Below are 25,038 nucleotides of genomic sequence, written 5' to 3' on the forward strand. Positions count from 1 at the left end.
GTTGAAGAAACTTTTTTTTGTTAAAATTTTACCATGAAAGATTTAGTCTCATCTTTTTCTGTTTTTATCTTGCATAATGTATTCTGACCACAAGTCTTAAAATGTAGCTCTTTCTGAAAAATTGCGGCAGAGTTTGGTGTAATTTTAGAAAGTTTACAGATGTGCCCCTGGGATTTGCTGAGGTTTTATGCTTAATAATTTAAATATTGCTATTTCTGAAGATTTTGTAGAACTTAGGCTAGAGGCCCCTGGGATCATCTGATCTGACCTGCATATGAATCATAAGCCAGTAACTTGCATGTAGTTATTCTTAAATTGAGCCTAAATACTCATGCTGGACTAAAGCCTAAAGATGTTTGGCTGAAGCAATCTTCTAGAAGGGGAAAACATCAAAATAAGTTGAGTTCCTTGGGTGTGGAGCTTCAGTGCCTAATTATCCTCCCCCTTTTTTTTTTCATCCAGGTTCATAATTAAGATGTTTCTGCTTTCATTTTCCACTGTCCTTGTTATGTTGTGTGCTAGGCTAGAGAGAGCTTTTAGTACTTATTCTTCTTTCCCTGTGAAGGTACATGTGAACTACAGACACCTCCTGGTTTTCCTTTTTCATCAGCTAAACGGTTTGAACTCAGACTCTCATTTGAAGGCATTTTCTGCAGTCCTCCAGTCATTCTTGTAGCTCTCTTCTACGCTCATCTGACCTTTATGGTTATCCTTTTAAAAAGTACAAACTGAGGCTGTATTCAGTATTTTTGGTCTCAGTAATGCTTTTTAAGATCTTGTTTTGAGATTTAAAATCTTGCCTGGGCTTTAGCCCAAGTCTGAAATGGAACTGTTTTACAGTTCGCTTCTTTTTATGGCCATATCTGAATGCAGCTACTGTGGCTTTAGGAATTGAGTTTCTCACAATGCCCAGGGTGAATCTCATTGTGGTCTTCTGGTGGCTGTCTTAAACTTCAGCACAGCTATGTACCAAATTAAGTTATATGTAAAATCTACCTTTTTTTCTTGGAGCAACTATGAATTTATTTTGACGTTATAAATCAGAATGCCCATGATAATAACTGTTATTTTGACATGCTACTAAACAAGGAAGAGAATGCAATCTTATGTGTATTTGTCGGTATTTGTAACTCTGGTCTTACCCAAATCCTCCAAAATTGTATGAATTCTGTTAGGCACATGATCTCTTAGCTGAAGTGTACCTGAGGCTGACTTTGCTTTGGCTAACCAAAAATTAGGTTTGATTTAAATATACATCTATATAGATATATGCATGTTTGTGTATACACGTATATGTATACACACAGCTTTGGCTCCTAATCCTGAGAAGACAAAACCCCTGAAATTTTCACGGGGCATCACATGATTTAGGTGTTTACAGGATGGGAGTTATATTTTGCATAACTTAACAGCCCTTTAGAACTGAAAAAAAGAAAATGCAATCTTTGATATATGAAAAGATGTAGGAAAATATTCCACATCTATGTAAGTGCAAAGAACATCTACAGTGAAAGATTTTTTTACTTGGACTATCCATGAGATAGTGACTTTTTTTTTAAAAGCTGATTTTGGAGTGCAGGGTAACTGTTGGAAAAAGTACCAACTTTAAATCTGTCCTTTGTAAGGCTATGATGAGTCACAGAGCAGACTGCCAGCAATGGAGAAAATTTTTGTGCAGATTTCAATAATTGAAATTCTGGCTCTCGTTTTCCTCTCTTTCGAATAGTAGAGTATTGCTTGTGTGAGTTAAATCTCTCTTTATCTTTGACTATTCCATTACAAAATGGGTAGACCTTTCATATTGTGCCTGTTTTTCATGATACTTTTCAAATACTAGAAAGAACTACTGATAACGCTAAAACAGTATGAATATATTATTCTCTTTCGGATGGAGGTAACCTTTTGATGGATAATGCCCTTTGGTGATGAGTTACTAGCTTCAGATATGTTGTATCATTTGATCTCTTTCTCCTGTAACACGGTTTCTAATGACAGATGTATAAGAATTTGTTGCCGAATTCAAAAAGGTGTTTTTCTTCAAGTTATACAATAAGTTAAGACATCTAAGATCAACCAGAGACTGAAATCTTACTTGCATGTCATGAAATTTCATCCGTTCTAATGTTTCTGTATGCCAGCAGTGGTGGCATGGAGCGGTGCGGTCCCACAGGTGGCCTGTGGGATGCTCGGATTTGCCTCATGCTTTTCCCTGGAGGAGCTGGGAGTGATGGAGTTGCAGGTACACCCCAAACAGTTAGCATTTTCTTCTGCCTGCAAGCCCATGAGACCTATGCTGTTCCTCAGAGGGCGGTGGGAAGCCAGTCTCTCTCAGCAGTGCTTGTCTTCTTCTGGCCACCTTGTGCTGGGTAACCTGCCCTGGCAGGCTCTGCTGCTCCCCATATCCATGTTCTTCTCCTCTGATTTTTGTGCAGGCAGTTTGAGAAAGACAGATGGATGTGTTTGATAGCTGCTGTTGCTGGGGAGGATGAGAGAAGGGATGTGGAGAGAAGAGGACGCGTGGTGCTTTGTGGGGTTCAGCAGTGGGAAGGAGCCATGGCCACTGCCTGGCAGCGGGTACCTGCCCCTCCCAGGATGGTTCAAAATCCCTCGTCTGGCCTCTGCAGCTGCTGAGATTGGATTTTGCTGGCCTTCCTTCAGCTCTTGTCTGAAGATCATTTAGTTTATCCGAGAGCCAGTGCTTTTTGGTAGTTCATGCTTTTTTCCAGAAAGACTTTAAGCCCTCTGTTGGTTTACTGCTTCTGCATAATAGCCTTTTATAACACAGGAATCTTAAATAGTTGCAACTTGACTGCAAGACGTGGCAATTGGTTTTCCTTTCTTTTTGGCCCTGCAAGCAGTCTGTAAGCCTGTACCGGGTTGGTATTACTCCCCAAGCAGATAATTTTCTGGGCCTGAAGGAAAGGAATGCCTATCTGTTCAGGGGCACTGTTTTGTGAGTTCAGTTTCATGTTGCTGGTCCTGTTGGGTTGACTGAATTTGCATTCCTGTACTTTAAAAGACTTGTAGAAAGATTGTCTGTACTGGTTTAAAAAAAAAAACAAAAACAAGGCATTTTTTTGTTTATGGTGATGTATCTTGCTGTTTGATAAAAGATGACAAGGATGATAAAATTCAATGTATTTTGTCATTTTAAAATGCTGATTAATCTTTACTTAATGAATTGCATCTTGAATTCTGCTTAGTGGAAAAACTATCCTGAAATGGACAATGATCTTTACCAGCACTATCTATCTCAATGGGTGATTCTTTTTTTCTTCTTTTGTATGTCTAAATAAGATGCAGAAAGTAAGAGGAAAACATTCTTTCTAATTCACAGTCTTTTCAAGTCAGAACTTCTAGTAGTAAGGTGACCTTCCTAGAATCTTCTCCAAGCTTGCCTGCAAACTGTGGTTTCTGGGAGAATCAAAATCACTTTTCCTTGAAATTCTTAGATTTTTTTTGGTTTTTTTTTTTTTTCCTTTGTGGGTTTGATAATAAGCCCCCTTTCCAACAGAGGAATTGCTCTTCTGTGTTTTTGGGTTCTTCCTTGTAAGTAAGATCTTGTTTATTCCAGAAGTTATGGCCAGGTACCAGCAGCACGTCAGGCTGCTCATCTCACAGGCTGCAGAATGCAGGGCGATGCAAAGGAAACCAAGAGAGCATAGAGGGGAAAAATACAAATAGAAAGTACATTTGTAGAGAGGTGTGTAGTCGGGAGAAAAAAGCAGGGAAGTGGAAGACCTAGTAAATTCGTAAATAAAAGGGAAAGGGAGAAGAGAGTCTGATTGGAACAGGGAAAGCTGTAGACAGGAGAACTTAACCCCTGGGCAAAAAGACTTTGTTTTGTTTTCACAAGACCTGGGGCTTAATTTCCAGTTTTGCTGAGCTTTCACAGAGATATGAAAGGGGAGTGAAAGAAATGTGGAAAGCCTGGGATAATCACAGAAGATAAATATGTAGTCTCACATAAGCGCCTGCAACAAATGCAAGAGAACATATATCTAGAGATCAAGAAAATGTAAGAGAACTAAGGTTGAGATAGCCACACTGGGAGAGCAAGAAAATGGTAAAGAATGATGTGCTATTTTTAATAGCACACGTTCAAGTGGATGCAGGCATATGAGTTTTGACAAATGATAGGAATTTGGGAACAAGTAAATTCAATTGATTTTAACCTTGACAGGGAAAATAGCATTCCTAAAAGTATGTATAAGCAAGCTTTGATAAATTTTAATCTTTAACCTGGTAAATGTTTTTTGGGACTGCTTTGTCTTTTGGGTTTTTTGTTTGGTTGCTTTTTTTTTTTTTTTTTTTTTTTTAAACCGTCGCCACAGCAAGGAATACGTTCATTTGTGAAGTATCAGGAAAGTTCCAAGATTTTGTACTCTTGACCATTTAAAACACTCTGGCCTAGACTTGTTTACATTCAGCTGCAATAACTACTTAGTTTAATCACATCTAATCTTGGAAACCCATCTATCTACAGAGGGTTGCGTATTTGTTTTATAATACTTAATTCTTCTATAATTACATATAACAAGCTGTGTTCCTGTGCTTAGCAATGGCTTTGGAGCATGGTGGGAAGAAGTGGATGGTAAATGGATAATTCCTGACTTCTTGTGTACAAACTTCTTAAGCGGCCTTATCTGTTTTAATCCAAAAGCAGTCCTTAGAATCGAAGTCTAATCCCAAAGCTGTGTTGATGCAAATGATTTCCATGCCAAAAAGAGCCACTTGTGTGAAGAAGGATAAAAAAGTGGGCCTCAAGATGAATTTTGTTTTACAATAGCTACTCAAGTATGTAAACTTGGCCTTATTAAAAAGAAGGAGAAAATCTGTGTATACTGTTGGATAATCATAAATGTTTTTGTTCTATTCTTTCTTTCTTTCTTTCTAGATTTGAACATGGAATTCAACCCATCAGATCATCCACGGGCCAGTACGATATTTCTCAGTAAATCGCAAACAGATGGTAGGTTACTGAATTTATTACAGTATTTGCTATTGCAGTTATCTCTAAACCCTTTATTAGAATGCATGTGATAGTCTTTTAATATATAATTCCTGTCCCAAAAAAAAGAGGCTTTTATGGGCATCATGTTAGAGTTGAAAGAAGTCACACCTTTAGTTAATTATTTTGTCAGACCAGTAGTAGAAGGTACAGGTTTGAGTCCTGTCATGTCCTGAAATTGTAAGTTCCAAGTAGTTGTCGTATCAGAACTGCAAATACGGATAAAGCTTAATGTAATTATATTTTTAAAATATTTTCCCTAAATCCAAAATTTTCTGTGTAACTGTTGTGTTTTTTTAAACTTTGAACATTAGACCAAGCTTCTGGGAAATGTGTGGGGAGTATTTTGTTGAGAAAATGCCAGTTTACATTAGCTAAGAAGACAGTCCAGAGTTTCCTCTGAACAGCTGATACTGTAAATAAGCTCAATACTAGATTTTAATAACCAAACAACCCCCATCCCATCCAGTCTCTCTTCTCTCATTATGGATTTGGTATAATCATATATTTGTCTGGAGTATTTTTTTTAAATCATAGACAAAATGATCCCTCTGGAATTACATCTGTTAAGCAAGCCTCTTGATAGAGTTAGTAGAATAGAAGCCATTTATTCTGGCTCTTTCATTCCCTGTTGGACATGTATGACATGTTGTTTTAGAAGTAGATGAATAATCGATGCAAAACACATTATTTTCTACCAAGACTTTCAAAGCAGTTTCTACATGGTAATTCTGACTGTTCAGTATGAATTCTTTGTCCTTCTTTCTGCTGCCTATAAATGCCGTTTTTGATTTACATAGTAAATTGCAGTGTCAAACTCATCACTTAAAAATAATGTAGTTTTCACTTACTGTATATTTTTTGCTGATTTTTGAGCATGACTAGAACAAAGAGGATATACATTTAGGCCCTAATTGAAGAGTTGATTATGTGAGTACCTCTTTTGCCCTTCAGATTGTCCTTCTGAATTCAGCCCTGGTTCTGTCAATGCCTTATTATGTGATTTTGGATGTGATTTACCATTCTAATCTGGTTTGGTAGTCTGTAAAATGAATATGATAATATTGCCATAGTACACTCTATTATGAAGATTGATTTCTATTTTATAGTAGTTTTATAGTGGTTTTATAGTGTTTTGAGACTGTATAATCCCATATGGATGCTACATGTTTCTCGTTACAGCTTGTTGAAAAAAAGGACAAAAAAAAATCCCAAGTCCAACAACTAAAATTTTAACCAGATGGTTATTCTTACTTGTAGTAGTAGTGGTTAATTTATTACAGCATGGAGTTTATTCTAAACATTTTTTAAAATTACAGTTTACACCCATGCTAGAGTTGGTCTATGAAACTTTTTTCTAGTTTAAGTAATACAAAGAACATATTTTTGAGTGAGAACAATGACTTTAGTGAAACAATATAGAAATGTTACCAACAGAAGTGTAAGATCTGTTCAGCTATCCTTGATCATGGTGGAAAAAATCCAAAGTCTATCTTGCTTGTACAAAAGAAAAAAGATTCTGCAAACATTTATCTGCTGATGTATTGCCAAGAACCATCTCGTTCTGGTGGGACAGCTCACAGTAGTAAGCATTTTGCTTGGCTGTACTTTGGGCCCGTTGTGGAACCAAGTGAGCTGTAGGAGTTATCACACTAGTCAAGGATGTTGCCTAACACCAAAATGCAATAAAATCTTTGTTAAGGGGAAAATATAATGTTTTTTTAGGGTGTGTAGGGTTGTATTCTGCCAGCCTGCTGTGGAGCCTAGGGGACCCCCAAAACTTCTTAAGTCAGTGTAGAAGGGAGAGAGCTGAGCTGGCAATGTTCAAAACACCGAACTTGGGCATTTAACTACCTCTCTCCCTTACTTATATAGTGTTGGGCTGGCAAACCTTCCTGTTGACTATAAGTGAAAATATGTCTATAGATAAGAACTGCAGACATTTGAAATATGAGGGACATCATTTTAATGATGAGAGCTGAGGGACATCAAGACTCAAGGTTTCATCCAGGATCTGGCTGTGACTCTTTGAGTGTTCACCACGTATTTCTACAGCGGGAAATGGCCAAGTCCATAACTACATGCTAGTGTGACTTGGCAATGTTACCTTCAGGCAGTTCCACATTTGGCTTTCTAGTAGCCCTGTACTTTTTCAGCCTCAGCTGCTAATCTTGTAGTACTGTCCTGGCACAGGAGCTGCGCTTGAGCTGCTTGTGATCAACACGTGAGTGAAGAGCAACAAGCTGACTACCCCAAATATAATGAGACAGGACGTGGCGTCTTTGGATTACGTGGTCTGAATTTCCCATTGTTCTGTGAAGCTTGGATGCCATGCTAAGTGTCTATATCTGTCCTGTCCCTCTTAGTCCATAGTCTGAATGCATCCTTAATTATGTGAGAGTTCAATGAATCTGTAGAAGAGTTGAAGACATAATAAATATTAATTCAATTCCTAACTAAAGTAGCTTTTGTAAATGTTTCCAGCTCTTTGTGGGAATTTTCTAGGTGCTGAATCTTACATGAGTAATTCTCCCTGTTTAGGGGGCTAGTAAAGAATACCACCTTTTATTGTCTGTAACTTCTATGAGTGCTTTATGCACGTTCTCCCTTGTTTGCTGAGTTTGGACTGTAAGCAGGATGGTCTAGGTGACTGAAAAGCCATGCACTATTTAGTGTGTGGTTGTGGTTAAGCCAGGATTTCCAAACCTTAGCACTGCAATAATGTAACTTCCTTTCCTTATAATAGCAAGAGGGCAGCGGTTCCTGCTTCAGGGTGCTGGTCATGGTCTTTCCTGTACGTGGGTTACAGCTGTCCACCTCTCCTAACTTACATTAGGCTTTACACATTCAATGTACTGGCTAAATTTTGCAGTATCAGTCCAACAAAGGGCTTCAGACAAAGAGGATTTTGAAATTGTATTTATATAGTGGATAGAAGTGAAATAAGCTGCGCTTACTCTTTAATGTTAACTAGGACCAGTCTCCTGTCTCAGATAAAACAAAAAGAAATGATTTACAAACTCCCAAAATGCGAGACATTTTTATTGATGTAATCCTCAAGGATTTTGTCTTCGATCCTGATAGAGGTAACATTAAGATAGTCTATAGAAATTGCACAAAGAAAGTTTCTGTTACAGCTCAATGAAAAACACATACATACATATACACACACACATACATATATGTGTGTATATGTGTGTGTATTTCCTCACTCCCTTTTATTTCAGGATAATATATTTTCCTACTATTGCGAAAGTTCAGCAATAACAATTGAAAGTGCCTGCAGAAACAGGAACAGGTCGTTGACCTTAAAATGAGGAAAACTAAGACAATTTGGCAGCATCTCAGTCTCCACTTGAAGAGTTCCATTCCAACTTCCAAGTTTTAAAATGTTAGAAAGAAAATAGAAGTTTGTTTAAACTGACTCTAAATCTGTTCAGCTTCATTTCTTCAAAACCCCGTGCTTGAAAGCCAGAAGCCAGAAGTTGCAGTTAGGCATTCATGCTACAAAATGATGGTTAATTTTAATACTACGGTCTGGTCTGCTGAAGACCATGCTGTGTTCTGAGAGCAGTGCAAAGTGTCTTTAAACTGACTGAAGCCAAGTGATGGAATTACTTTTTTACTCATTTTAGCTTGGCAGAAGTGGCCTTTTGCCTTGTGCAATAATTGTCTTTCCCTGGTTTAAAGGGAGGGTTGTGATCACAAAAGAAAGTGGTTGTGACAAAATGGGTTTCTGCTATGCCCGATTTCCCCTCGGCATACGTTCTGGAAAGAGTTGAGCCTTACGCTATGGCAGAGTGGGCCAGAAGCACAAAAGCACAGCTGCCTGCTTGCCTCACTGGAGAATCCAGGTTAACTGAATTTCTGTTATATGGGGAAAATAAGGGAAAGGAGGTCAATGTGGTGCTTAGAAGAATGTGCAGCACAAGCAATGCTTGAGCAGGGAGAAGTGAGGGGTGTGTATAAATGCATTCATATATTCTTGTAGAGGTTGGAAATAGCAAATGGGTATGAACTGCGAGTGATATTTTTGCTTTGGTAAATAGATGAATGTACTTTCTTGGGGAATTGAATAATGGATACAAGGGAAAATACAGAAGAGAAAAACTAAGGTAGGGGAAGAAAGGAATTTGGAGTGTATGTGCAGGCTGTCTTTATAGGATTTTGTCCATAAGAACTTTGTATGTGGTATAATTTTTTGTGATTAAAACACTGTTAAATACTTAACTGTGTTCAAAATTTTGCAGTTGATAGGTGTTAATTTTCAGTTATGTACTCTATTAGGTTTACATGCAGCTTATCAGAATTGTTTACTGCCTGTACATTGCAATATGCAATGCTAGACAAATACTTTTGCTATTCTTAGAAGTGAGTATCTACCATCATTTTGTCGTTTCCCTTTAGATTACTTATGTCCCTTGCTGGTGATAAATACAGTGTGTGGAACTTAAGTGTAGTGCAGTGTTTTAGCAGGATTTCAAGCAGTTTAACTATTTACTAGATGGTCAGAATTTTCCTGCTGTTCCTGTTTAATTGTGTTTACAATGTCCGTAATTGTGGATCTGAGCATGTGCTAAGTGACATGGCTAACATCTGTCATGTGTGATTCTCCTTTCTGCTCCCTGGGAGGAAAATTATGTAAGGATTTTTAAAAGTTTTTTCTTATTTTCTTTTCATTTTATGTCTGCATTAAACACAATTATTTCACAGTATTCACACATACAGCCTTGTTTATGTGAGATTGCTTGCTTATAAAAAATCACAAATAATGGCTTCTCATCCAACAGGGAATGGACAGGCTATCCCACCATTATGAACACTCTTATTTTGCTAAGTGCATTGGGTTGCATAGCTTTCAATTCATGGTGCACCAAAGTGCATTTAATCACCTACAGCATGAAACCATTATTATTTTAATCCTGCAGTTTGATTTATGTGTTAGTTGCCTCCAGACTTGTATCCTAAATGCTATGGTATTTTCACTGGAACAGAGCTCCACAGGCTCTCTATGGGGTGAGTTAATTGGGAAAGTGCTTTAAAAAATTAAATAGAGTATATTTAATCAGCTGTCACAAGGATTTGCCTGACAATTAAGACTCTATACATCTATCTCCATTGTTGTTGCTGTTTACTTTCTGAATATTTTGGCTAATTGTGGCTTTGACTTGCAACCCTTGCTTGTGGTGACTGGTCCATACTCACCATAGTAATATATTTTCATTGTTATATCTGACATGAATAATAGTTTCAGGCTTGCCCCTGATCATTATAGAAGGCAGTGATGTAATGCATATGGTTTCAAGGCTGCTCTATGGGAGTTAGTGCACAGTAAGCTATGATGAGAATTTGCTAACTCCATGGTGTAGCTATTTAGGTGCTTTCATACCTGCAAGGTAGTGTAGGCCGCTTTGCAGCAAGGTGCCTTGCACAAAGGCACTGGTGGCTCAGGAGTACCCACGCAGAGAACTGGTGAAGGATGGCTAATCCATTGCTAACTTGGACTGTAGCTTACTGCATATTCACTTTCCCATGCGGACCAACGCCTGGTGAAGTACCCAAATGGATGAGAATTTTAATCCATCACCACACTAGTGGGCGTAAATGCCTTTATGCATACAGATCTATGTTCCTTCTGTGTTTGATATATAAATATACTTGGTTAGTGCAAAAGCAGTTATAATGTTGCACATAGGTAGCCTCCTGTTCTTTTTATTATAAATGGTATATAAGAAGCTTAATCGGGAAAAATAGTCATGTAATATTTCTATCATATTTTGTGTTTTTGCAGTGAGAGAAAAACGCAAGAGTCTCTATATAAACCACGTAAGTGAAAATGCCTCGCTATGCAGCTTTCTCCTTGTTGTCTATATTATACAGTAAATAAGAGTTATCACACGTGTTTTCCATATTGGTGAGAGGGTGCTGATGCTTCAAATGCCTGTTCTGCATCAGGAGCCAGAAGTATAGGTCTTGGCTATTGAGTTAGTGGAATGGATCTGTTGATTTGAAGACAGTATCGTGCTCACAACCAGTGTACGTAGGTGACTGGTACCTGGGACAAAGAGCTGTACACATTAGTATGATTTTTAAAATTATTACAAAACTCTAAATTGCATTTGGCAGAGAGCTGCAGCATTTGATGTTTACACAGAAGTTCTGAAGTGCCTGACCAGTGTTGATGCAGTGTAAACGTGGATTGACATGGGGTACATGCCAAGTGTGGAGATGGGGGTTTGATATGCTTGTGTACCCTGGGCATTTTTCACTTCAGTTCTCTTCTGTTTGAATCAAATTCCTGGTGAAGCTGAGAGCAAATCCCCTGTAGCCTGCTTTGGGTACGGGACCAGGCTCTTTGCCCCAGTTGGTATTGTTTGTACTACTGAAGCACCTGGAACCAGTGCGGTTCCCAGTATGTTAAGCCTCGTGCTGAAATATCTGGAGTCACGCCTCAGTAAAATTGAGGAGGGAAAGAACTAATTGTCTCCCAAATGGTATTTGCCTTTAGGGTGAAATGGGGAGAAGTTCTGAAATGTTTCTTTATCTGGAGATATAGGCCATAATTCCATGAATCATTTTTAAGCCGGTACAGCTGCTGAAAGAAGCAGATGTGGTTTATAGCCTCTGCATCCCTTTGTGCTGGGGTGAACATTTGTGCAGCCCCAGGTAAACTGGATTGGGGCACAAATGCAGGTAGATTCAGCACGACTAAAAGCTAAAATGGATCTGTTCCTAAATGTGGTTCACTTCAGGGCTTGCAGCCGCAGAAAGGGAGGGAGGCACAGAGGCAGGAATGAGCCGCCGAGTGGGGTGAGAAGCAGGACTGCTTCATTTGTTGGCAGAAATGGTTTGTGCTGAGTGTTTCTGAAACTGCCGCCTAGCTTCAAAAGCAAGCTGAGATTTTCACAGTTTCCCAAGAGTTAAGATTTTGAGAAAGTCATGAATTACTGTGAGGCTTATAAAAGTCTTGAAGTTGGCCCCACCAGGCTAGCAGATATTCTCAGTGCTTCCCACCTTCTCTTCCCCTGTAAAACATTGCCGTTGTTTACAGTGCATGTGAGGGTGGTTTGCAGTGCAATTGCATTGTTATAAAATTACTTGTAAAGTTAAAGCGCTGGGTTCCTGTAAACTTAATAATGTGTGCTCAGTAACTTCCAGCAGTCTTTTTAGCCGCAAACTTGGAGGGTTCAATGCAAAAAAAAGTAATATATAGACACTGCAAAGCAAGGAATTAACTGAGTTTCTGTGTCCACCTTGTGTCGTGGATGAAATTCTCATGTGTCCTGAATCGTTTCATGTCACGTGAAAGATGTGTTTTGCATTAGGCAGACTGCAAATGGACTCATCTGGTGGGTTACACAAAGGTGACTATTACAATGCTGCTGGAAGCACACTATTGCAAACCCTGGTATAAAATATTTTTTGGCAATGCTAGAGTTGTTGCAGAAAAGGGTAGGATGATCATATCACTGAGGAGTTGGGTTGTTGGAAGCTCAATGTGGCAGCTCAAGCAGTTGATAACCTAAGCGCTAAACCTCTTCCTAATTTCCTATTTTTTTTTTTTTTTAAAGTATGATTCAAAGCATTGGTTAAGGTTGCAGCAATGTAAACTTCCCCCAGTAGTCTGGTTTACTGCTTCCTTAAGTCTGACTTCTTTGTACTTATAAAGTACTTCTGAATTACAAAGCTAAAAATAACCTTTATGAAGCTGAAGTCCTTGCTATGGCTTTCTCTGTGTGTGTCGTTACAAGTCAGTTAAGTTTTTTAGCCAATACTCATAGATGAGCTATATTTTCAAATGTGGCCTGTGATATTTAAGCTGTTACTGAGACGTGTGGTTGACTTCAGCACACCTGTGAGTATTCATTCAGCACCTCCTAAATATTCGGTCTGCTAAAGCTGACGCACAAACTGGTGATCATTTTTGAAGTGGTTGCTGTGGCCTTTAACTGGGAACCGTGTGTAGGTTTGTAAACTGCAGGGAACCATCGTAATTTTCCTAGACCGCCTTGTTTGAAGAAATTTGAGGAAATATATTTAATAATTCTATGTGACAAATTATGGGTGATATTTACATGATAAGCAAATTTATGATATACCCTATTGGTTGATCAGTTCTTTTCCACCATTTTTCAGTGTGTGCCAAGTGCATTTCTAACAGAGCTATTGCTCGTCATCTGTTTCCTTGTTGATGTGAAGTTCTGGGTCCCCGCATCTGCTCTGGAGGAAACAAGCCAGAGGACATAAATTTTGGAGTGTTGTTTTGTCTTCCTTTTACAAGAACTTCTCACCATAACGCAGCACGCTTCTCTTTTGTGGTTTTTCCATAACGTCATCTCTTTCTTTTTTCTTTTATATGTCTTTTATACTTATTCTCCTTTTGTGACAAATAACCAAGATGAGCAACAAAATATTTTTATCCTTCTGTGCAGTATCTTATTGGTTATTTTGCAGGCAGAGTTGAACATCTCCCAAATGATCAGCGTGGCTGGCTAGCAAGAGAAGTATCAAGAAATGTTGTGCTTTTTCTTCTTAAACGGCTTGTCTAGTTCTGTGTAGTAATAGATGAGAATAGTAGTTTATACAAGTACAGTTTCAAAATGTTATGTATGAAAAAAATAATTTAATGAAATAATACTGACTCTTTTCCATTTCAAAATGTGCTTTCTCAGTATGATAACGCCACTGTTCTTTTCCTTTCTTGCTTGCTCTTTTTTGTAGAGTATTTTAATTGGCTGAATAGTTTCCTTTCATCCCCAAATACAAATAGTGGGTTCCTGCTTTGATTTATTGCATTTTGTCAAGGGCTGGCGTTGCCAAGTTTCAGATTCACCTTGTCAGCAGGTGTGATGGAACAGCCAGCAACTGTTCTTTTTTTGGGGTGAGGAGGGCAAGGAGGAAGGAATGAAGCGGGGGTGCAGGGTGCTATGGAGAAGCTGTCATCTCTCAGTCTTCCCGCAGAGCCCAGGGAGACAGATGACAGGTTGGGGATGGTGCTGGATCCTTTGCATACCTACTTACAGTGTACCTGGCGTGTTTGCTTTCTTCCAGCCTGCTTTAATTTCTAAGCAGTTGCAGCAGACTGTACTTCCCTTTCCCGTTGAACTGGCAGTTGTTGTTTTTTGTTATGGCTTTAATGCTGCTTCAGTGTGCACTTGTCTTTTAATCTGCTTAGTCAAGCTGCTGAGGGGGATAAAGATGCAGACTGAGATAGAGGCGTTTCCTTTTTCAGAGAGGAGAGATTGCATCAGTATCTCTGCCTGTACAAGGAAAGCAAACAGGAAGACATGTTTTGTGGGTTTTGGGGGGGTGGTGGTGGAGAAAGAGTGAATTTTTTTCTTATTGTTTGCAGTAGCTAGTTCTTTGTACTGGGTGATTTCTTTTTTTTTTTTTTTTTAGGGGAAAAGAGCAGGGCAGTGGAGGGAAAAGTTAATTATAAAAATAATATCTTATAAAAATAATGTCTTCGTCAGTGACATAGACAGTGGGATTGAGTGCACCCTCAGTAAGTTTGCAGATGACACCCAGTTAAGTGGTGCAGCTGACACACCTGAGGGACGGGATGCCATCCAGAGGGAACTGGACAAGCTTGAGAACTGGCCCCATGTGAACCTCATGAGGTTCAACAAGGCCAAGTGCAAGGTCTGGCACCTGGGTTGAGGCAACCCCTGGTATCAATACAGGCTGGGGGATGAAGGCACTGAGAGCAGCCCTGCTGAGAAGGACTTGGGGGTACTGGTGGATGAAAAGCTGGACATGAGCTGGCAATGTGCGCTTGCAGACCAGAAAGCCAACTGTATCCTGGGCTGCATCAAAAGCAGCGTGGCCAGCAGGGCGAGGGAGGGGATTCTGCCCCTCTACTCTGCTCTGGTGAGACCCCACCTGCAGTACTGCGTCCAGCTCTGGGGTCCTCAGCACAGGAAGGACATGGACCTGCTGGAGCAGGTCCAGAGGAGGGCCACAGAAATGATCAGAGGGATGGAACATCTCTCCTATGAAGACAGGCTGAGAGAGCTGGGGCTGTTCAGCCTGGAGAAGAGAAGGCTCCAGGGAGACCTTATTGCGGCCTTTCAGTACTTAAAGGAGGCTTACAAGAAAGATGGGGACAAACTTTTTAGCGGGGCCTGTTGCAATAGGACAAGGGGTAATGGTTTTAAACTAAGAGAGGGTAGATTTAGAGTAGACATAAGGAAAAAATTTTTATTATGAGCTTGGTGAAACATTGGAACAGGTTGCCCAAAGAGGTGGTAGATGCCCCATTCCTGGCAACATCCAGGGTCAGGCTGGACGGGGCTCTGAGCAGCTTGATGTAGTTGAAGATGTCCCTGCTCATTGCAGGGGGGGGTTGGACTAGATGACCTTTAAAGGTCCCATCCAACCCAAACTATTATATGATTCTGTGATCCTATGATTTCTCTATCGAGTTTTTGCTAGAAATTTTCCCTTTCAGACAAGATGAAAATGCTCTGTTTGCCAAAATACTTTCTTCTATTTTTGACAAGATATGCTTTTAAAGTTGAGTCTGGGTTTACGAGCAGTAACATCCACTAAAAATACGGGGGGTTTTTTGCATATTGGAATATTTCTGAAGGAAGAGAAATCCTGTGGAAAAGGGAAGTAATATCTCTCTTCAGTTTTGTTTTATTATTATTATTCTGTAGGCCCTTCATCAGCCTTGTAGCAACAGCCTCCTTTCAGCATTGTCTTGTTTAGGGATCTGGACATGACTTCCAGTCTGCTGTCCTCGCAACTGGATGTTCAAATCCCAGCAGACTAATACTGTTTTTATCATTCCAAATAGAAAAAGTAACACCTGTGCATAGACCAAAATTTTTTCAGCATGCTGGGGAAAAGTCCCTGGGCATCATTCGTGTTAGAACCCTGGTCCCTGTAAGTGACCTTGTAGTGATTCACATCAGGGGAAGCTTCTTCCCGGTGGCAGTCCTGCTGATGGGGACTAGCGGAGAACAGAGGGGTCTTTTGCTGTATGTGGTGTGGCACAAGCGATTTCTGTGAGCCTTTTTGCATGGTTGAAATGATGTATGGTATTTGCTTCTGCATAGCCCCCAAATTTTCCTGTCAGAGTGGATAAAGAAGCTGTTCTGCTTCCCTCTTGTAAAACTACTAGGCATGTGACTGGTAATCAAACACTTTCAGCTTAGTGATTATAAGAGTAAATATGGTACATGCTGAAATGGAACACAGTCTGAAATGTGCTTTAATCCGTGAAAAATGCAAACCACAACATAAATGTGAATTGTTGTTTTTGTTAAGTGCCTGAGGCTGGCTGTTCTAAAGGTTTATAATTGCTGTCCAAATTTCTTAAGATATTTTAATTAACATTCCTTACTCAAACAGAAGAACAAGATAAACTGGAAGATAGATTAGAGGCTTCTCAGGTGCTCTTGAAGCTCTCCTAGAGATTGCTTAATCTGGTCTTTACTCCTCTCCATTGCAAGACCACAAAAAAAACAGGTCTAGAGGGGCCTTCATAGGCCATCTGGCCCATCTAGCAGATTCCTTATACTGATGCCATTCCTAACAGATGCTATTGAAGATGCTTTTTCAGGCTTCCAATAAGTTAGAATCAACAGGTTTTCTTTAATGGCTTACTTAAACTTACTGTTTGAAATGTTTTTTCTAATGTCTTTCAGACCCTTGCTTCTTTTCCTGTCCTCTAGGGTGAAGAATTTTACCTCTCCTATCAGCCTCAAGGCAATAACTTATATGAAGTGGCAAACTTTTTTAGGGGGAGGAACAAAATTAACTTTTCAGGTGGAATGAGAGCACACAGGAGAATTCTTTTACAAGGTTGCTATACAATACTTGCTGTTCTGGGAGCCTGGTAAAGTCCCTCTGGTCAAATTGCACAACACTAGCAATTATACGCTATGTAAATATAAGCCTTTGAGCTGCTTTTAGTGTTCAAAGAAATATTTAATCTTTTCAGGCTTGTAAAACATGGTGCTTTATCAGTGGCTAAGTAGGGCCTGTGTGCGTTGCGGAGGAGTTTACGAGTGGCTGCTGAGCCCCCCAAGAGCTCGGTGGTACTCTGACATAATTTTCTATAGTTTACATGAGTAAGGACAAGCTTTGAGGGCAAAAAACTTGCAAGTACAGATCTAGTCTAAGGCATCAGTTTTGGACATTATCAAACATTGGTGAGGCTAATCAACTGAGGACAAGGTTGAATCATGTCATAGACTGATGAGGTACAATGGGTATTACTTAAGAGTAGTTGGACTGGATTTTTTTTTTTTTTTAATTGTAGATGTTGGTAGAGAAAGCTAAGAAGACAATGGTGCAGTTTTCTGTAGCTTTTGTTCAGGTGAATATACCCATATCTAGCCGCTAAATGTAGACAGTTGTGCTGTAGTATCAAATTATGCAAGATGAAAATAAATGTAGAGCTTTGCAGAGCTGTGCAGAGAATTGTGTTGCATGGCTTGCTTGATTTTGGAAACACTTTGTTGACCTGTAAAATCATGTTTCTTCTGTGAAAAATGTTGTCAGAACTAAATCGTGTCCTGAAGCATAGAAGATCCCCAAGATAGGAACCTCCCTTTTCCAAGTCAGAAGCAGTCCTGGTATTTTTGCTTGCTGTTGTAATTTGGCTTCATGTGTGCTTTTACAAGCCAGTTTTGCCTATTAGCATTTTGGCCAGCGTCTGCTGCCTGGAAGCTAATGGGCATGTCTCCACAGACGGGTGCAAGCAGGCCTCAATTTTTCCATGGGGGGAAATACTGTTTAATAGTACCTTGTAAAATCATGCAATAACTTACACTTGGTTTGATGGAAGAAGAGACAGTACTATCATTATTTAGGATAAAAGCTGCAAATTATCTTTTGATGGACAAGTGCAAAAGAACACCAAAAAAGGCTAGAGCTCCTCTGCCAAACTGGAAGCTGACTGGCTGAAGGCCAGCTTTGGTACAAAAGCCGTGTAGCTTCATTAGGGAAGTGTTGAGCCCAAAGGAACAAATCCTGCTGAGCATCAGGGCAGAGTGCCACACTAGTGCGGCTGAAGAGCTTCCAGGACAGAGCTGGCTGGTACCCCTTCTGGTCAGTTCTGAGTGTGAGTTTTGGTCAGTATGCACCCGGCTGTTAGAAGTTTCTACCCCAAAAACACCCTGAAATTACTATTTTAACAAAAGAAATAGTAACACTTCCCCTTTCCTCACAAATTTAGGGTTAATTTCTGAGTGATGCTAAAATGAAGGCTGAGAGAAATTCATCATTTTGTGTATTCTCATTGTGAATTAGTTAGGAATTTGTTGTGATTCCTTTCATAGCAGGTACATAGAAGCAGCTCTGCAGAGCTTGTATGATTTTGATGGGAAACTAAGCCATTCTATTTCTGATAAGATGTATTTTATATAAACTTCAAGTAAATCATATTGTTCAAACATCTTAAAACAAATGTGATTTAGAAAGTTGGAAAGTTTCAGGATGAAGCTGGGAGAAAAATAAAGCAGTGATATTTCCTTAGTACTACCTGTGCAAGGGGGAAAAGCTGCTGGTTTTAAGAGCTAGGAACACCTCGTGTTAAATTGAATCTTGATCTCTTAGAACTTGTTCTGTAACACATGTAAAAGCTTAGCAAGTTATAAAGCATTTTTTTTTTCTGTTGTTAATCTTTTTCTGTAAAGAAAGAAACTCCACAAAATAGCTATTATGTATTTATTGTAACCTACATTGCCAGCATTTCTTAATGAACTTCTTTGGTTGAAATGAGAAAAATAACAACTGCTTCTGCAGTAAAGAGCTACGAATCCTCTCCACCAAAATAAATCACAAAATGATAGAAAATTGTTGCAGAATTAATCTCAAGAGGTTTTTCAGTCTGGTTTCTTGCCTCAGAGCATATAAGATATTCCTGACATGTGTTTGTTTTGCCTCTTCTTTACAGCTTTCAGTGATGGAGATTCTATCACTGCTCAAGTCACTCAAGCTGTCCTTGCCATTAGAAAAAGGTGATAGTTTGGGGTGGGTTTTTTTTGCCATCACCTCCTCTCATACTTTCATGTCCACTCTTAATTTTCCCTAGTTCAATATAAGCCTGCTCTTTCTTATTCCATCCACAATGGTCATGGAGAACAACATTCCCTTCTTCAGAACTCCCTTCAACATGACTTAAGGCCAATATTGTTGCTTTGTTCCTGGAGAAAACCTCTCCAGTCTTTCAATTTTTCCTTCTAAATCAAGTTTTTCAAACCTCTGATTAATCTTGCTGCTCTCTCGTCTTGACTATCTGAAATCAATTCATCTTTCTTGAAATACGGTGGTCAAAACTGGGCATAATATTCCAGATGAGCAGAGTGGAAGGGTGCTCTATCCTGTTTTATACACGGTAACTCTATTTATAAATCCTATATGATAATTTCCTTTTTTATAAAAGAGTGAATTTGTTGTCATGTGATCTGCACATCCTTTTGATGACAGCCTTGACAGTTGCTTGCCATAGTGTATTTAGGCAGATGGTTCTTCTCTAAGTGTACAGCCTTGCATCTGTTCTTAGTGGATTGCAGGGATATATTTTTGTGCAGACCAGTTCCCAAATTTGTCAAGATTGTTCTGGATTGTAACCTTGTTTTCTAATAATTTTTTTTTAGTCCTCCACAAGTTAATGTTAGCTACAAATGCAGTAAAGAATACCTTGATTCTGTTATCAAAGTTATCGCTCAATATTTTATATTGAGTAGACCAGACCTCTGTGGAACGTCTCTTACTTCAACCTTCCAATTTGAAAGTGATCCATGGGTAACCAGAGTATGGTTTTCCAAGTTGTTTTTACCTACCATGTTTTCCTTGTTCTGCCCTTTGGGAATTTTACACAAGATGAAGTGAGAACTCTTGCTGAAGTTGGGAAGCATGACGTCTACTGAATCTCAGCTCAGGTACAAAAATATTACTACTGCAAGTTAGAGTACATTTAAAGTGAATCCCACGTCATGTCAACGAGGTGCTTTAATTTGTAATAGCAGAGATTGCCAAGGCTCCACATGTGTCCTCTACTCACTGTAATGTTTGCATATGAAGATTTACAAAAGGAGCTGTGCCAGTCCTTTCTTTCCCCCGTGTCAGCCTTAACGGTGGGACAGAACCTGAGAAGGATCCCATTACTGACAGGGGGTTTGGCTAATTTCTTCAAAGGCTCTCTGTTCTTTCTCAGCTCTTCTGATTTTTCTTGCTTAGAGCCTCTCCGACTTGTCTAAATGGAAGATTCTTGTGGTCAGACGTGACAATTTTGAAATGTGAAGGCATTAAGCTCTTGTACAGTTTTGGGTGGACTTATTACATTGAAATGGACACAGAAGGGTTCCTGTATAGGACAGTGCTGCATACTGAGGTGATGCTCAGTAACCTTTTTGTCCTTTGCAAGGATGGAGAAGGTTCACCTGCAGCATTTTATGGAGGCTCAGAAAAGCCTGTTTGACCGAACTGTGGGACTTGAGGTGTCTTCCAGCTTTGTCAAGCTAGAATATGAAACTGAGGGTGTTTTCCAGTAATTTGGAAAAGGTAGCAAATCTGTTTCCCAGCATACCATATGGCTGCAATTGGACGTCAGAGTAGAAGCTGGGAATGTTGATCTACCGATAGGTTAGTTACTCACATGGCACAAATGTGTATATATACCCAAGATAGTAGGTTTACACTTGGCACCATTTTTCAGACTGGGAGAGGTACCTCTTCCTGCCAAGTTGTTATGAACAGAGAGTGAGGCATGAGACACCACATATTTTTCTGAAGTGTGAAAAGTTCTAAGCCTAACGAAGTGTGATGTGGGCTGAAAACCGTGGAGAGTTCTGTGATGTGGTAGTTTCAGAAATAAGGTGCATGGCTCTAATTATTGACATGTATCAAATGTTGGAGTGCTATTTACATAAGAAAATTTAAATCTGATAGTGGTGTTGCTACAGAGTTGTTTTCTGTTTTTTACTCATGCTTGCCTTGAATGAATCCAGTCCATTTATCTTAAATTTTATCTAAACCTTTAAAACATGTTGACACTTCAAATGTAGGATTAAAACTTTCCATGTGCCTTTTTTTTTTTTTTTTTTTTAAATGATGCTGAAATGTCTATACCTCTTCCTTTTTTCAACCACTAAACAGTCTCATTTGCAGTTGTTTTTAAGTTGCTTTGCCTTTATCATGCCTTCGGAAGGTACTCAACAGTCTAATCCAGAAATGTGAACTAAGCTGTGGTAGAATAAAAGGTATAAATCATCGGTCCCCTAGTCATTCTGTCTGTATACAGCAATGCTAGTCAGTACATTTTACAGCATTAATGCTTCCAGTGCTTCTAAATTTTCTGTTTGTTGCCTTGCTTAACATGTAATAGCTTGGAAGGTGGATGAATTGTGAGCTTCTAAAGTACTACAAAGTACCTTTCCAAACTCCTGGAGAATTTTTGAGAAGGGATAATATTTTTCATTTTTTCAGTAAACTTTTTCAGTTCCAAGAAAAGCAGTTCAGCCTACAAATGTATCGGTCAAGTGTGGGACCTTGATAGAATTTGTTGGTGAACTTTGAAATAATTTCAACATAATGTTTCTACAATTGCAACAGCTTCAGAAAATGATTTTCTTCAATTAATGGAAGACTTTGAATGCTCTTTTGCTCATAGCTGGAAAAAACAGAAGGATGACTCAGATGCACATAGGTTTTACTGGGAGTCTGTCGGTTCTGTATCTAATGAGTGCTGCTAAGAAGTCTGCTGCCTATGGAAAATAAAATCTTAGTGAGATGATGGAGTGCTGGCACTTGAAATAATACCTGTTTTGGAAATAAGGCAGGGGAAGATGTTTTGAGGTAGGAGCCTCAGGACCTTAGCCTGGGTACTCAGTTGCCCTGAGCTGCTAAATGTCTGGATTCCACTGACGGTATTGACATTGGTCTCTCCACTGAAACGCTGGAAACAACATTCATTGTAAGGCAAATTAAAATTGTCATGTGGATGTACCAACTGAATTTTAATTCTATTCTGTTGTAAGTTAAACATGTAATTTGACTGGTCTTAACTTTCCTGACACAGGTTCTTGGTCAAGGTATTCACTTGTGTTGGTAGAATAAGCAAGGATAAAATCAAAGAGCATTAATGACTGTGATAGCTATTAGCTGATATGATGAAACTATTCTCTTTAGACTGGTGGACTGCTGGCTGCTCTAAACAGCTGAAGGGGAAGCCCTCTCAACAAAAAATCTTCAGAAATAAGTTGTGTTGTCAAATGTCATTTTGTGGCTGAGCTTTCCAATGTTTTCCTATGGTAGTGCAGAAGTAGGATTGAAATCTGTTGAAAACTTTTTTCTATTAAGAGATATGTTTCTTTTTTATTTGCATATCCACTTTCTCTTACATCCTTCAGTCAATTTTCTTCCTGTCTAATAACAATCTTTTCTTGATGAATTAATTTTTCTGAATTTTCCCTATTAATTTTTAGATATTTTAGTAGTTCTACTGTAAAGACCTCTTTCCCCTACTTCATTCTGTTAGGGTTTGTTTGGGGTTTTGTTTGGTTGTTTTTTTTTTTTTATAATTCTCTTTTCTCCAAGCATGGTTTTGTATCTGTTTCTAAATCAATCTTCATTGTTAACATGATTTCTTTTTCACTCTTCCACTTACTCTTTTGGAATGAGGACAGAAACATAGGTCTTGTTCATCTTTGCTTTCCAAATGTATGTATGTATTTGAGTAATTCTGCACACAAATTTTTGCATGGTTTTTGGGAAGGAGGGATGATGGAGGGGAGATTGGGACTTGAAAGCATTAGGCAAGGCTCAGGCAGGGATAGTTGTGATTTTTGCACTGGTAATTATTTCTGAACTTTCTGAACTGCTTCAAAACATGATCACATTACTGTGTGCGTCATTGTGAGAGACAAGAGAAATTTGTTTTTTCTAAATTCTTACATCTCCTCAGAAAAATGCTTTGGTATTACATAATTGCTATTGTTCTTTTGCATGTTTTTCATAGCATCCTCCTGGGCAGCTGAGAAGGAAGTACAGTTCCTGCTCCACTATTTTCCTGGATGACAGCACAGTCAGTCAACCAAACCTCAAGTATACCATCAAATGGTGGGTTTTGTAATTTTTTTTTTTGCTAGAACCTACATTACATATATGTATTTATGTATAAATATTTCTGAACAATTAGTAAGCAAGCTTCAAAGGTTTTAGTTTTTGAAGTAGTAAATTTATTTAATCCAGTCATGCTGCAGAGGCAGTGAATAGGATGAGCAAAGGGTAATACTCTTATTTTAAGTCCTTGCAGAGTCAAATGCCCAATACTGCGTATCTCAACAGAAAGCAGCAATTAAGGATCTCAAATTCCAGCAGCTGAAATCCTTGTGCTTCAGTGTTCAACTGGTTACTTGTTTTGGATGAGTCCTCAAAACTTACTTGGGTACTTGTTTATTCAGAATTTCAGAATTATCTGAAATTGAAGAGCTCTTTTCTGTTTATGAGAAAATGCTCATTTGCTAAGCTTTCCTTCCAGTTTTCTATTTGAAAAGGAAATTAACTGCCTCCAGATTCATTTCCTTATTGAGTACAAGGGCACAGGCAGTTTATTACGCAGCAGTGGGGAGCTTTGTGTGTGGTGTGCACATGGGCTTACCCTTGGGTGACGTCTCAGGTGATCATTTCAGGTTTCACTGGTGCCTTTTTACATCTGGAGAGAAATGAAATAGATATTTATAGAGTATTGTTCTTTACAATTTGTATAGTAAGGGGAAAAAATGAGAGAACAAATGCTCAGGCATTTTATGCTGTTTGTTTGTTATGATTGCTGATACAGTCTCTTGAGTTGTTTGTAGGATGGTTACCTTGGTGTACTCAAATGCAAACGTTTATTAAGACAAAATTTGTGCTACAGAGATACTTACATGAGAGACAAATATAATCAGATTAACGTGTCCACCGGAGTTTGTAATGTTGGTGGTCACTAAAACATGTTCTTAATTTTTCTGTTTAAGGAAAAAAGAGGGAATTGGAGAAGGGATTTGCAGTCAGACTGACACCTAATTCTTCATCATCTATTTCTGCCTGAAATATAGTCTTGCTTTTCCTCAAGTTTCTTTAATTAGCAACTTAAAAATAATTCAGATGAACACTGGAAAAAGGTTTTTCATTTTGAGGTTTTTTTCCCATCCTGGAATCTCATACTCTTCTGCTCTAAAATCCTTTGCATGCAGATTTTTGTAAGTGCAGCCTTTTGGGTGGGTTTTGGGTCCCTTTTTGTGTCAGAACTGAGACTGCTTGTGGAAAAAAGAGATGGGTTCTGTTGGCCGCAGCAGCTGAGAAGCGTTTTCAGTGGGCCATGGTGGCCAGCAGCAACCTTGTGAAAGAGGAAAGAGAAAGGCAAGCTATGGGGGAGAAAGGTGGTGATGTTTGGGAGAAACTTGGGCTGCGTAGCGGGGGGCAGAGCTGTAGGGAGGAGAGGACACACATCAGGCTGGACGAGCCAGCGCTGGGTCTGGCTGGGAGGAGTTGTGCAGGGCTGGGGCCAGGCTGCCAGCGTGGGAAGGGTTGGAAGCTGCAAGGGGTCAGAGGGTTTGAAAAGGGGTTATGTGGGGTGAGAAACTGGACTCTGGCACACGAGGCCTCTGGGTGAGGAGTCTTTGCCTCCTCTTCTCTCCTGTCTGGCTGCACATTGAACAGATTTATGGGTGGGGAGATTGCAGGATTATTGCTTTTGTAGTACAACATCATTTCTTGCCACCATCCTGTCAGTCTCTGCAGATAAATGACTGTTGCCTGTAGGTAAATCTATGAGGGATGTATTTTGGCCAGCTCATTTATTTCTTCTGGGTCACGTTATGCACCAGCCTGTTAAAAATACTAGTGCATCTATGGGAGATCTGCAGCATCAGTAGGGTGGCCAGGGTAGGGTGATGGAAAGCTTCATAAGCTTCTTTTCTGCACACTGAGTGCTAGCTGAACCAGCGTATGAAAAGCAGAATGAAACTTGGATCTGAGTTTATCTATTACAGCTCTGAAAGACCTTCAGTTTCTGATCTAGATGTCTA

General features: G+C 39.3%; 1 protein-coding gene across 2 annotated transcripts in view; it reads left to right on the forward strand.

Annotated features, from left to right (window-relative positions):
• The window catches only part of CCNY (cyclin Y), a 126,010-nt gene that overhangs the window by 70,326 nt on the left and 30,646 nt on the right, over positions 1–25,038 (forward strand). The window contains exons 2-4 of one of the 2 annotated variants that reach the window (XM_082306089.1): positions 4,898–4,972; positions 10,803–10,837; positions 22,986–23,086. In XM_082306089.1, coding sequence (XP_082162215.1) covers positions 4,898–4,972; positions 10,803–10,837; positions 22,986–23,086 — 211 coding nt within the window. Of the gene's footprint in view, positions 1–4,897; positions 4,973–10,802; positions 10,838–22,985; positions 23,087–25,038 lie in introns of those variants that run through there. The other variant, XM_082306090.1, reaches the window with a different exon arrangement.

This window comes from Platalea leucorodia (assembly GCF_965183815.1).
Source record: "Platalea leucorodia genome assembly, chromosome: 1".
NCBI classification, from domain to species: Eukaryota; Metazoa; Chordata; class Aves; order Pelecaniformes; family Threskiornithidae; genus Platalea; species Platalea leucorodia.